The sequence below is a fragment of the Brachyhypopomus gauderio genome, unplaced genomic scaffold (assembly GCF_052324685.1).
Source record: "Brachyhypopomus gauderio isolate BG-103 unplaced genomic scaffold, BGAUD_0.2 sc34, whole genome shotgun sequence".
NCBI lineage: Eukaryota > Metazoa > Chordata > Actinopteri > Gymnotiformes > Hypopomidae > Brachyhypopomus > Brachyhypopomus gauderio.
In genome coordinates this window covers 123,942-138,375 of record NW_027506866.1, presented here as the reverse complement: position 1 = coordinate 138,375, position 14,434 = coordinate 123,942, and the positions used below count along the sequence as shown (strand labels likewise).

Sequence of the window (14,434 nt, the reverse complement as noted above, 5' to 3'; positions counted from 1 at the left end):
ACATTCAGATACAGTAAAAAAGGGAATTTGTGAAGGTTTAGATCAACCAATGGTCTCAACTACAGGTCAGAGGTGCGTCTCATGAACCTTTACTGTAATTGGCAAACATTTATAGAGGCTAAACACTGCAGTATCACAAAGTCTCATAATGGAAACACAAGGCCATGTGCAGGGTGAACAGCCAAGAAGAGGAGTAAGACTGTGTGGTGTAAGGCTGAGGGGACAAAACAGTGAAATAAGGGCAACAATTGTGGACCATGTTGTACATGTAAGTCATGGTTTTACAATGGCTGAAGCTGGTCACTGGGTGCAGCTGAATATTGGAAGAACAACTGTGTCTGTGTTCAATTGTTCAAACATTTCATAGAGAAAATGTATGTAAATTCAGAAATGTGTATATTCTCTGGAGGCTGTATGTGCTCAGGTTGTTTTGAATGTGTAGAATAAGTTTCTTCTAATTTTGCAGTTTTTCCAGTCAGCTGTCTGTCTTTTCTGAATTTCAATCAGATTTGTTTTTGTCAACAAATTGCAGTGCAAACAATACAGTCAAACAATATTGCTGTACAAAATTGATTCCAGCCCAATTTCTTTCTATCAGTCTCCCACATGCAGTCATGTGTAACTTTGTGTTCTGTGTAACTTTGTATTTTGTGTGTAAAATGTATTGTTTCATTTGATATACCACAGCATGTGCAGCATTCTTGAAATCAAAAGCTTAGCTAGTTTCCATCAGAATGTACTTACAGTCTGCACTGACTGTGACTTGTGACTGTAACGGGCCGCCCAATGGATGGGTTCCCTTTTGAGTCTTGGTCCTCCCGAGGTTTCTTCCTATTCCCCACCATCATAGGGAGTTTTTCCTCACCACTGTCGCCTTTGGCTTGCTCATTAGGGATATGGACCCATAGTATTGTTAACCATGTAAATCCTGTAAAGCTGCTTTGTGACAACATGTGTTGTGAAAAGCGTTATATAAATAAATTTGACTTTGACTTATAGTTGCACTGACAACATGACTAATTATTTTGACTGCCTTGTTCATAGGCAGTGGCACACAGACTAGATACTCTGATGGCACTGACAAATTGACTGACCTAAATATTTGCTTTTGAAGCAAAAACAAAGAATTTTGAGTGAATTATGTGCTTTGCAACTGTTTTGAAAATCATGATGAAAGAAATGTACCAAATCGACTGAGAAAAACTGTAAATCAAATCTAGCTACCACCAACTCTCTATCTCCACAAATATGGACTTGTGCTAAAGGGCCGCCCAGTGGAGGATGGGTTCTCTTTAGAGTCTTGGTCCTCCCGAGGTTTCTTCCTAATCTCCACCATCATGTTTTTCCTCGCCACTGTTGCCTTTGGCTTGCTCATTAGGGATCTGGACCCATATGATTGTAAAGCTGCTTTGTGACAACATGTTTTGTAAAATGCGTTATATAAATAAGTTTGACTTGACTATCTCCATCCATCCATCCATCCATCCATCCATCCATCCATCCATCCCTCCAGAGATGGGTAGAGGTTCACCAATCTGTCAATATTGCATCTAAATATTTTCTAAAAAGAAGTGCAAATATTTTAGCCAAGACTGTATACAGTTTTATATTATTAGTCAAAAACGTTCTAATCACTTACTTTAAGTCAATACAATGAATAAGATATTAACTGATTTTAAATAAGAACCCTGATTACAAAATGCAAAACAGAATGTACATTTCCTAGGACATATGTTATGAAGGTGCAGTTGGTGCAGTGAGATTGCTGTTTATCCATTTATATTCTTATTGTGCTTTATTTCAGACCAACATGCTGTCACTAAGTGGAGGCCACACAATAAAGAGAACGATATGGTGGATCTCCAGCAAGGTCTTCACCCCAAACCTGGCAAAAAGCCTTAACTGGTGTGGCAGGGGACAGACAGACAGCCTGTGGACAGCTTATTATTGGTGAGTATATTGAAGCGACTTACATGTTACATTTTTAGCTTTAACATGAAGCGCATAGCATTTACTTTTACATTTGACTCTTATAGGTCATGTGGTTTTTAAAGTTTTACGGCAAAATGACCGGTAAATAACAACACCTTTGTACATTTTGGAAAATACTACTCCTCCTCCAATTACTTACTATGCTTGTAACCTAATACCTTAAGCCTAGCCTAATAACAGATACATTAGATGATTTATTTCTTACATGCAGTTTACTTAATGTATTCAGGGTAATATAACTGATAAATGTGTAGCCCTTATGCCTCTTTAACAAGAATAGTAATAATATTCTACATTTTGACACACAGCTGCCGCAGTGAAGAACCCAGCGCTACCCGCTCCCATGAAAGCAGAGGCTGAAAAATGCCTAAAAGACTACCTCCACCTGGCACCAGCAAGACGCTCATCTTTAATTTGTTAATTACACGTTTGTTGCATATTGTTGATTTTCTGTTAAATAAACATGTTAAATGAAAATCCCTTTCACTTAATTTTGTTTTGTGGTAATAATATTAATAATATTAATTAATTACATAAAATAATATAGCATAATTTTCCAGTGTATTTCTGTTTGAGTCTTTAGGCTTCTTAGTGGCTCATACGATCTCGCTGCTTGTGTATTTCATAGCTTTAACTTAGGGAGGAAGAAGAATATAAAATCTAGCTTTAAATGTAATTCAATCTGGTTTGATTTTAAATGCCACATTCAGGTACGTTCAGATGCTGCATTTTAGCTATAGCCTACTGTACATATAAGTCTGGAATGCAGCGTATGAAAGTCATTTTGGCATCCAAGCCTGCCGTTTAAAAGACGTACTGCAGATGAATAAACGCCGTATTAAATAGTCTAGGAGAGATCTCATAAGCGTCTCCGAGACGCAGGCGCGATCATGACGCAGCCAGGTAGGTCTGTAATGCAGCTGCTGGAGGTCTTTCACGATCCACCACAGACTATCAGAGACGTGTTGGCGATGAGCACGCGCTCTATTAAATACGTATTCCAGACGAACTGTGTTACATCCAGCAGAGTCTCTGAGATGTACATGTGCTATCAGTTTATCCTTCTATACAACCCCCTTCACCAAGCGTTCGGCTGAAGAATTAAAAGCATAAAGGAGTTTGTAGTGGACAGACCCAATTTTAGGGTTCGTACGGCTGCTTGAAATACTTGGAAATACTTTCATTTTAATGTTGCATTTTCCAGATAAAAAAAAAGTGTTGGATATTGGCTAAAGCATTTGAAGATGCTTGAAATGAACTGTGTTTCGTTTCGCAACAAATAGCTATTTGACTGAATGGTTCGCTTATATAACGTTACAAATATATAAGTTACAAATACATAAGAAATGTACCAATCTCTTGTAATTCCAGCGGTAAACGTGAGAGTGCATTAAGACTTTAGGATTGTGTGCTTTGAAAATAAACTACCCTTAAATAAAATATTGCTAGTTTGTTAGGTAGAGCTACTGGATTAAATCCTACCCAAACGAGCATATATCTTAACTACATATTTATACGCCAACGTGATCGTTTGGGGGGGGGGGGTTAGGTAATTGCTAGCGAGCGAATTAGAGAAAAAGCAAAACTGTAGCTGGCTACCCAAACACGCACATTTAAAACAGTGCTGTTGTTTTGTGTATTGTTTTGAAATCGACCTTATATTTGATCTTATATGCTAAGAAAGCAGCGCTGCGTAGCGCGTTGTGGTGCCTGTTACCACGTCACAATCGTAGAATTCGAATTGAGCTTCCATGGAAACCGCTAGTTTACATTACGCGTTGTCATAGTGATGTGCAAACAGAACAACATTTACGGTCGACTACGAATGAATTCCGTGTCGTTTTCTTCTGCTTTTTATTCAAAAAGTTTGTTCTGAGGTTAGTTAACCCAGATAACTAAATAAGATATTCAGATTGGTTAAATCTCTACCACCTGGTCCATGGCGTACTTTGACTCCATGGCTACAAGCAGCAGTTTCCTCAGCATGGACGACTACCGTCTAGTGCAGCACGAGGTCCTCTGCTCTGCCTCCAACAGATACGAGGTGCTGGAGTTCCTTGGCCGCGGGACTTTTGGCCAGGTGGCCAAGTGCTGGAAGCGCGGCACCAGTCAATCTGTCGCCATCAAGATCCTGAAAAATCACCCTGCCTATGCCCGCCAGGGCCTGATCGAGGTGGGGAAATTATGGTAGATTTAAAAGAGGTTTTGAGAGTCAATGTGTCAGGGCTGGCTCGGCTGCCACTCCCTCTACCACCAGGAGTTGCAGTAATCAGCAATGATCCGTTTCAGCTGTCTGAAGTTTTGTTTATTGTTTTACCGTGCTCTCACGGCTTATATTGTTTCTCTTTTCACACGTCAAGTACCTCCCTATACTCCCGCGTTACACAATTGTAGCCCTGATTGTGATGTTGCTTTGTTCCTGCTCTAATAAGATGTAATAGGCTGATATTGGCTAACACTGCAATTTGTAATCAGGGGCAGTGGCGGCTGGTCAATATGGGGCGCTGGGGCGCCGCCCCCTTAATATTGTTCCGATATTAAAATGAGTTCATTATAAACTGCGATAGTGAGGAAATTATTTAGTGACACTGTGTGTCTAATTGCCATGCTTGAATTTATTAAAAGTGTAAACAAATAATTGTATTTAATTGCTTACATTGTGCACACTTCCTGTGTGCGGGGCACCGGTCTAATGAGAGTGCATGGAGAGGCATAAACTTTTGCCAAGCACTGATCTGAGGCTGCAGTTTAATTGGTCGGTTTCAGACACACCCACTCTTGTTGGACACACCCACTCTTGTTGGTAGTGTCAGTCAGCTGCGGTTCGTTAAAGCTGGTTTATACTTTCGCGAGTGATCGTAGGGCGAGACTCCGCCCACCTCGCGCGAACCTCCAACGTAAATCGGTTCATGTTGAATATCAGCAGGCTGGAGCAGCAGCTCATACAAAATGAGAGAAAATTCAGTTTTATCTTTACAAAATAATCTTCTCACAAAGCATTCACTTGAAGAACGTTAGGGCAAAATTCATGTTCAAATAAATAAAGGGCAATAAGACTGCTTTATTTGTTTTTAATTTGTTTACACCCCCCTCAATTATTTGTGCACCAGCCGCCACTGATCAGGGGTCATTTCCCTCTGGAAAAGAGCATCTGCCAAATATAGCAAAAGTAAATGTCTGAAGGGAGCCATGCAGTAACTGGGCTGATGCTATTGAAGTTACGTAGCATATTAGCCCTTGAATGCTGTGCCCACATAACTTAACGCCTGTCCCATCTTCCCCCATCTGCTCAGATGAGCATCCTGAGCCGTCTCAACAAGGAGAACGTAGACGAGTTCAACATTGTTCGCTCGTACGAGTGCTTCCAGCACAGGAACCACTTATGCCTGGTGTTTGAGATGCTGGGGCAGAGCCTGCAGGACTTCGTCAAGCACAGCCCGCTGCCGCTGAAGTGCATCCGGTCCATAGTGCAGCAGTTGGCCATGGCGCTCCTGAAGATGAAGAGTCTGGGCCTGATCCACACCGACCTCAAGCCTGACAACATCATGCTGGTGGACCCCGTCAGGCAGCCGTACCGGGTCAAGGTCATCGACTTCGGCTCCGCCACCCACGTCTCCAAGGCCGTGTGCTCCTCCTACCTGCAGACCAGATACTACCGGTGAGTGGCGCGGCCTAAGGCATATTGGAAACAGATGCATGGTTGTGGGAATCGCTTCCGCTCTAGTGTGCTTGAGAGGTGAACTGCCCGTTGTGGATGGCTATGGTGACACGGCTGCACATTAAGATTGTGATAAGCATTACGATGAACTGCAACGCATTTGATTGCCATTTGATTTATAAATGATGTATTTTTAACTGGATCATGTAAGTGTTGTCATTTATCCAAACACCAAAGAATATCTTAATATCTTCAGTGCCTGAGAAGTTAAGATGCTCTCAGCACACATAAAAATATTTATGCTTCAGGCTTTGGTAATATCAGTACAGGGTACCCGCACTGCTCCATTGTAGTTACACCATGGCAGTGTTGTTCTGTATTTACGTAGTGGAGAACAGCACATCAGTATGTAGTGTCAGTGTGTCAGTGTAGTGTCAGTGTCAGGTTACACTACAGTAGTAGATGGGTAATGCACAGGCCAGTATTGTGCTACCAATTTACCAAAAGAATATTTCAGGTAGTAAAAAAAATACTTCTTAAAGCTTTTACATTTTCACACATTAATTCATCACTCTGTGTTAAAGTGAGTACCTTTGAATCACCACAAACCACAGTATCATGCTAAACGTGATGATGGACGTTTTTGTCTTTTTGGTCCAGATCGCCCGAGATCATCCTGGGTCTCCCGTTCTGCGAGGCCATCGATATGTGGTCCCTGGGCTGTGTCATCGCCGAGCTCTTCCTGGGCTGTCCCCTGTATCCTGGAGCATCTGAATACGATCAGGTCAGCCCACGGGCCTCGGACCCGAACCTCGCCTTTCTCACGCTTCTGTCTTTATTCACGAAGCATCGAAGAACAGTGCTGATTTAGAGTCTGCTTTCCCACCTCCTTTCCAGAACTTCCTCGCTGTGTAATAAAGATGTAAATCTTGTTTGGGAGAAGAGTGGAGTTGCTAACAGTGATGGCCACCTTTATTCTAACTATGCAGCTTGCTAGCTGTTCTGTAATGACTGGCAAGGAAGAGACTATGAATGATTTTTGGGGAACCAACAAAACAATTAACTCAAATGTGTTGAGAGTGTGATCTGTGGGCCCTTTAGGCCTGAAATGTGTTTGCTGGCTATAATTGGTAATCTAATAAGAGCTCTTTACAGTAGTGCTAGGAATACTGTCTTGCAGTGGGAAAAAATCTCAGGTTTGCAGTGGAATTCTAAGATGGGTCCAGTCAAGGTCCCAGTACAACAGGGTTGACTGGTGCAAGGTGTTTTAGGAAAGCGAGGCCCTTACTGTGTTAGAGGTGCAGACCCATGGTGGCTTTGTGGCTGTAGGGACATGTAGGGTTTGGATAGAGTAGTTGTCTTTGCTAGCTCGTCTTCAGGATCAATATATGAACATAAAATAAAGTCATCCCATCATACCATAAAATCATCCCTCCTGTACGCTGTCGCCGCAGATCCGGTACATCTCCCAGACGCAGGGCCTTCCAGCAGAGAACCTCCTGAGTGCGGGAACCAAGACCAGATGCTTCTTCCACAGGGGCTCTGGCTCCAGCTACCATCTGTGGAGACTCAAGGTCCCCCATCCTTCTTGTGCCATGTGTTCGGTTCATAAGAGATCTGTAATGGCACCTGACAGTACACCTGAACGTTTTTTCTCCTTCTATGTTCCCCAGACGCCTTTAGAGCATGAGGTGGAGCTTGGCGTCAAGTCCCAAGAGACCAGGAGATACATTTTCGACCGTCTCGATGACATGAAGCAGGTTATTTGTGCTCTTGTACACCTTATTGCACGCTTAGCATCACTGCTGTGACATGCAAATGAAGAACAAAGCGCACCAGCTGCTGGTGGAGCATGTAGAGCAAGGACTTGGTTTTGAGTTCAAGGGTTCGAGGGTTCGTGCTGTCATAATAAGAAGTGTATGTAAGTCACAACAGCGCCTGTGAAATGCAGAGGAACACACGGCAATGTTGCTGCTGAAACAGCGTCTTAGGCACATCGCCGCCCTCTGCTGGCACATAATATGACCTACCCGTTCGTCTCCCATGCAGGTCAACATGCCCATTCTGGAAGGCACAGACGTTCAGGTGGAGAAGGCTGACCGGTGGGAGTTCATCAACCTGCTTAAAAAGATGCTGACGCTGGACGCAGGGAAACGGATCACGCCATTGGAGACTCTCAAACACCCATTCGTCACCATGGCTCACCTCTCTCACTACCCTCACAGTGCACAGTGAGTGTGTACAGGGCCGTCCCTCCGTCTCACACAGTCCAGCCTGTGTTCCAGCTCCGACGCGGGCAGGATGGTTTGCGTGTCGATCATTATGCAGGGCTGGGCACTCCATAATTTGCTTCTTTCGTGTAAAATGTATTCAGACAAGGAGCTAAGAATTCCAACTGGAAGCACACTAAAGTTGCATGCAAATGGAAGAAAACCCCAAAGAGCTCTTTTTAAGGAACGCCATCTTATTGTAACTTGCTGTAGCACAGTGCTGTAACTCACCTCTTTCTGTCTCACTGACTCTGTGTGTCACTCTCGTTGTCTGTCTCACTCTCTGTCTCTCTCACTTTGCAGTGTAAAGTCTTGCTTCCAGAACATGGAGATCTGTAAGCGGAGGTGCACGGGCTTCGACGGCAGCAGAGGCCTGTTCGGCAGTGGGGGTGTGGCTGGGGGCGGGGCTGGGGGCGGGGGCCAGCACCAACTCCAACCTCCCAGTCACCTTCAGCAGCCAGCCCGACCAACACAGCCAGGTGGGCCTGCCAGCACAAGCTTGTCGTGTGTTGCACCAGTATCCCCAAACCTACAGCTCACATTAAACACTGCAGGTGTTCAGATAAGAAATTACTCACCGGAAATGTGCTTTTCAGCTATGTTTGAAGGGTCTTGCCATTAAGTACATGTGCCCTGTTTGTTGGTTGTGTGTGTGTCCTCTGCCACGCACCCATCTCAGCCCATCGTCATCTCGGACACACTCCACCCCGCTGTCAGAATAATCACCATCTCCAGCGACACCGAGGGCAAGGACAATGCCAAGATCCTGCCCACCAGGTGCCCTCCCCACGAACTCCTTTGCTCCGCCTCCTGTGCCTCTGAGCTCTGTGTTTGCTCTGTGTTGAAACGGTCACCCTTCTGTTTGCTCACTTTGTGGATTTAAACACTCCTCCCTAGCTGCGGCGTGAACAAGCGGGTGGACGTCAACAGCTGTGTGACCGTGCGGGACTCGGACATCTGCAGCCCGCTCAGCCCCAGGCGCCTGCCCACCTTTGTGGAAAACGCCGCCACCCTGCCCAAGTCGCTGGCCATGGTCATCCCACCGGGTGAGTCCCACGCGCTCTGCCTCTCCCTCCCCTCCGGCTCTGTCGACAGGCCGCAGTCGTTGATCACTGTCTCGCATCTCCTTATAGAATAGAGCGCCGCGGCCTCCGGGATGGTCCAAAAAGACCTCGGTTGTGCCTTCTGCCAGAGCAGCCCTGCCCGGCGCCGAGAGACACAGAGCCGCGTCCTCCAAGTTTCAGCCTCTCTGAGCCAGGTAGAGCGTCTGTAGAGCAGTTTGCCTTCTCACGCTGCAGCTGCCGTCACACTTCACACTGCCCCATAGAAAATCTTATCTTCGCCCTGTTGTCTTATCCACATGCTGCAACCAGGTGTAGTCCAGAGAGTAGTTCAGCTGGGAGTATTGATATCTCACTGCCATTTTGTGTCTTGGCTCCTCCTACAGGTCCAGGATCTGTTGTGATCTCATGACAGTTCAGGAGGCAGATCCCCCTGGCACCAGTCCACCAGTCAGGAGGATCAACTCACTCCCTGCTCTTTTTTCAATTTGCACTCCTGTTACATTTGCACATTATATTTCTAATTCATTGCATACGTTCACTTTAATCGTAATTACACCAGATTCCTCATACATTCACTTTGCACATACAGTATGTTTACTTACTGCTGCATACACCACTTACTTGAATGTAAATTTCAGAGACCTCTATTTATTTTATTATATATATAAACAACTCAGCTATATTTTTTATCTTTACTATTGTACTTACCGTTACTATTGTACTATTCCTTTTTTTACTGTTTTAGTTAATGTTAATTTTAAGTAAATGTTTACCGCTGCACTATGGAGTCTGAGAGTAACGTAATTTCAATCCTGTGTATGTCCCGCACGTATCACAGATTTGACAATAAAGTAGACTTTGACTTTGAACTACCCCTCAGCAGGCTCTTCTTATCTGAAAAAAATGACTTTATTACAGAATTTCAATACTGCAGTGTCTGGGCTTTTTTGCTTGTTTGTTAGTCCATTTTTGTTTGTTTTAGCCTATTTTAGTATTTTGTTTTTAAATTATGTTTATTTCAGATGCATCATCTGTTTTATATATTTATTTTTATTTAACATTTATTCAACCAGGAGGAATCTCACTGAGTTACAATACCTCTTCTCCCAGGGAGTCCTGGCCAATATTTGCAGAACAAAACAATTATACACAATGACATACAATACTTCTATACACAACACAATTTCAGAGAGGGTAAGAAGCCTAGGTTTAAGACAGCTTGACGTTCATTCCAAACATAAGGCGCATACAATGAAAAAGCCATTGTCCCCAACTCAATCAATCAATCAATCAAATTTTATTTATATAGCACTTTTTACAACAGTTGTTGTCACAAAGCAGCTTTACAAGTGCCGAGTCCTAGCCCCCAGTGAGCAAGCCAAAGGCGACAGTGGCAAGGAAAAACTCCCTAGTTTTTTGCATGAGGAAGAAACCTTGAGAGGAACCAAGACTCAGGGGGGGAACCCATCCTCCTCTGGCCGACACCGCTCACCATGACCAACTCTGTTCTTTCTAATGGGCTATCTAAGAGCAACTTATTTTGTGATTTTGTATTATATAAATAAGATAAATTAGATTGAAATGGAAGTAGATTAGAAATATATAAAGGTATTTTCTCCATTAGGGCCTTTGCAATAAAAAATCAATACATGATACTTCCTACTAATAATTCTATCCACTGAATTTCTGTGACATTACATGTACACCGTATACGTCCTGTGTGTGGGGCGCCGAACTAATTCGTGTCTATTAAACTTTTGGCAAACACGTGACTTGGAGAAGCTTTTTAACAGTGTGTGATAATGCAGACACGAAATAAAGACGACTATTGTATTCTTCATCACAGCTGTGGCGTTATGGTGAAATATCTGATCGGTTAGAGCAGTTCTTAACCAATTAGATTGTGTGGCAGGAACTAACTCTTTTATAGATGTGTTAGCAATGTATTAATTTGGAGAGATTGCTGATAATGCTAGCTTGCTGCTAACGTTAGCAAGCATTTTATTGCTCAAAAATAACTTTATTATAGAATCTCTGTTCATGTCACGTTATAGCCTATGTCTTGTCATTCACTTGATCTTTTGTATGAAGCACACTGTTTTGCTTTTGACTGAAAGCAGTAATGGTTTAAAATGTTATTTGATGCCAAATGATAATAAACAAGTTCATATCTATGAAACTAGTGTTGTCAGTGAAGTTCATTTACAATAATTATAACAATTAAGTATTAATAATAAAAAAATCTCATAAGTATCTCTTAAGTTATTTGTAGCTGTGTAGTGATTAATACTGTAGCAGGAACCACATACCAAAATTATAGCAATAGCAAAAATGCCTTTATTAAAACAGAGATATCTCTGGGGATCTCACATTCTAACATCAGAGAGACCCAACAAGTGTTTGTACATGCCGTCTTTATATACGATTTCTCCACGCCCCAAACTCACAGATCTGCTTCTATGCCTTACATGGTATTGTTGTTCGAACAAACAAGTCTTCTCTCTTTGTCTCCAAACCTAACATCTCTTATACATATGGTTCCTGTCTCTGGACTGTCTGCTTGACCCGAGGTCACCATACATCAGGATGTCATACATTCATGTTTCACCCATGTCAGCATTATTAGTTCACCACTTCTGCTTGAGCAATCACCTTCTCGTTTAAACTCCTTACGCATCATGATTTCCTAAGGCCCTCTCTCGGGTTCACAGCTCGGACACATTTAAAACAATAGTTACATTTAATTCCTATATTATGTTTAAAGGGTAAGCAAAATATATTGTTGCTAATGCTAGTGCTAAGCAAAAGGATCCAAATCCAAAATCACAACAAAAGTTAAATTAACAAGTAAAAGCAACTGAGTAATTTTAAATTGAGTAAATTTAGTAATTTCAACTTTTGATTAGTTCACTCTATTTAAATCATATAAGTATGAATTGTATCCATACAACTCAATTATATTAGTTTTGACAGAAGCCATTACTTAATTTTTTTGAGGCAACGAGTTACCTCTGTTTTTTAAGTAGATTGAACTTATTAGGGTTAATTGGTTGCCTTGAAGTTTGCGGTGGGGAGCAAAGACACGCGGGACATGCCTACTTTTTTGGTAGCCTATCAGTATAGTTAATTATATTTCCTCTTATGTGACTGGATTATCCTGGATGATTTGCGTTAGCGTTTGGATAGCTCGTTAGCTGACCAGGGGGCTATTCCATGAAGCGAGCTTATGAAAGCGGCGCTTATTAGAGTGAGCCTCGCTTGAGTTAGCCAAACAGTTCACTTCCGTCTAGTTCCGTTCCACTAACGAAATCCAGATGCAACCTATTTCCACTAATTCAAGCCAGGCTTTTGTAATCGGCGAACATGCGCGTGCACACAGTATTTGCACAGCCTTACTAATCGATATTCGAAAAGGCAAGAAAATGTCGAAAGAGCTGAAGAAACGAGCAGCTTTTTTTTCCTTCTGCTGAACAGGAGCTACTCATACGTCTTTATGAGGAATATAAACACGTTATTATGAAGGAAGGCAACACATCCTGTATTAATAAAGCCAGAGAAGCTGCTTGGCATAATATTGCAGACAGATTAAATGGGTGAGCATATACACTACCGTTCAAAAGTTTGGGGTCACCTAGACAATTTTGTGTTTTCCCTGAAATCTCATACTTTTATTTATTAAATGAGTTGCAAAATGAATAGAAATATAGTCCAGACATTGACAAGGTAGAAATAATGTTTTTTTTTTTTATTTGAAATAATTTTCTACTTTAAACTTTGCTTTCGTCAAAGAATGCTCCCTTAGCAGCAATTACAGCATTGCAGACCTTTGGCATTTTAGCTGTTAATTTGCTGAGGTAATCTGGAGAAATTTCACCCCATGCTTCCAGAAGCCGCTCCCACAAGTTTGATTGGGTTAATGGGCACTTTTTTCGTACCATACGGTCAAGCTGCTCCCACAACAGCTCAATGGGGTTGAGATCTGGTGACTGCGCTGGCCACTCCATTACCGATAAAACACCAGCTGCCTGCTTCTTCTCTAAATAGTTTGTGCATAATTTGGAGGTGTGCTTTGGGTCATTGTCCTGTTGCAGGATGAAATTGGCTCCAATCAAGCGCTGTCCACAGGGTATGGCATGGTGTTGCAAAATGGAGTGATAGCCTTCCTTATTCAAAATCCCTTTTACCTTGTTCAAATCTGCCACTTTACCAGCACCAAAGCAACCCCAGACCATCACATTACCTCCACCATGTTTGACAGATGGTGTCAGGCACTCTTCCAGCATCTTTTCAGTTGTTCTGCGTCTCACAAATGTTCGTCTGTGTGATCCAAACACCTCAAACTTTGATTCATCTGTCCATAACACTTTTTTCCAATCTTCCTCTGTCCAATGTCTGTGTTCTTTTGCCCATATTAATCTTTTTATTTTATTAGCCAGATATGGCTTTTTCTTTGCCACTCTGCCCTGAAGGCCAGCATCCCGGAGTCGCCTCTTCACTGTAGACATTGACACTGGCGTTTTGCGGGTACTATTTAATGAAGCTGCCAGTTGAGGACCTGTGAGGCGTCGATTTCTCAAACTGGAGACTCTAATGTACTTGTCTTCTTGCTCAATTGTGCAGTGGGGCCTTCCACTTTTCCTTCTACTCTGGTTAGAGCCTGTCTGTGCTCTCCTCTGAAGGGAGTAGTACACACCATTGTAGGAAATCTTCAGTTTCTTGGCCATTTTGTGATTTTAATCGAACCAACAATTGTAATGCTCCAAATTCTCAACTAGCTCAAAGGAAGGTCAGTTTTATAGCTTCTCTAATCAGCAAAACTGTTTTCAGCTGTGCTAACCTACTTGCACAAGGGTTTTCAAGGGTTTTCTAAATATCCAATAGCCTCCTTACAGAGTTAGCAAACACAATGTACCATTAGAACACTGGAGTGATGGTTGTTGGAAATGGGTCTCCATACATCTATGTAGATATTGCATTAAAAACCAGATGTTTACAGCTAGAATAGTCATTTACCACATTAATAATGTATAGTGTATTTTTGATGCATTTAATGTTAGCTAAATTGAAAAAAAAAAAACTGCTTTTCTTTCAAAAATAAGAACATTTCTAAGTGACCCCAAACTTTTGAACGGTAGTGTAATTTAATCTATTCATTGGCATTTTAAAAGTGTTATAGTAAATTAATAATGTTAATAATTTCCTGATTTAAAAGTAACATGAGCAGGGTTAAGAGAACGTGGCAGCAGGTCAAGGTGAAATATAAAAATATACTCCAGAATGGTAAGTACAGTTGATTAGTCCAATGTGCAGGAAAAGGTAAAACACCATATTAAATAACTATATAAAATATTTTAGCAACCAGAAAGAAAACTGCTACTGCTGCTGCTGGTGGTGGGCCTCCTGTAGCAGCCCTCACTCCTGCAGAAGACCTTGCTTTAGAGCAAAACAGC

The 14,434-nt window shown here is 42.2% G+C and overlaps 1 protein-coding gene across 1 annotated transcript; it reads left to right on the top strand.

Annotated features, from left to right (window-relative positions):
- Positions 1-3,931: 3,931 nt before the first annotated feature.
- Positions 3,932-9,393, top strand: LOC143485479 (homeodomain-interacting protein kinase 1-like). The gene is made up of 11 exons (XM_076984925.1): positions 3,932-4,165; positions 5,286-5,650; positions 6,311-6,434; positions 7,105-7,224; positions 7,324-7,410; positions 7,700-7,881; positions 8,224-8,437; positions 8,600-8,697; positions 8,818-8,966; positions 9,059-9,178; positions 9,368-9,393. The coding sequence occupies exons 1-11, from the start codon at positions 3,932-3,934 to the stop codon at positions 9,391-9,393; spliced, it is 1,719 nt and encodes a 572-aa protein (XP_076841040.1).
- Positions 9,394-14,434: the final 5,041 nt, after the last annotated feature.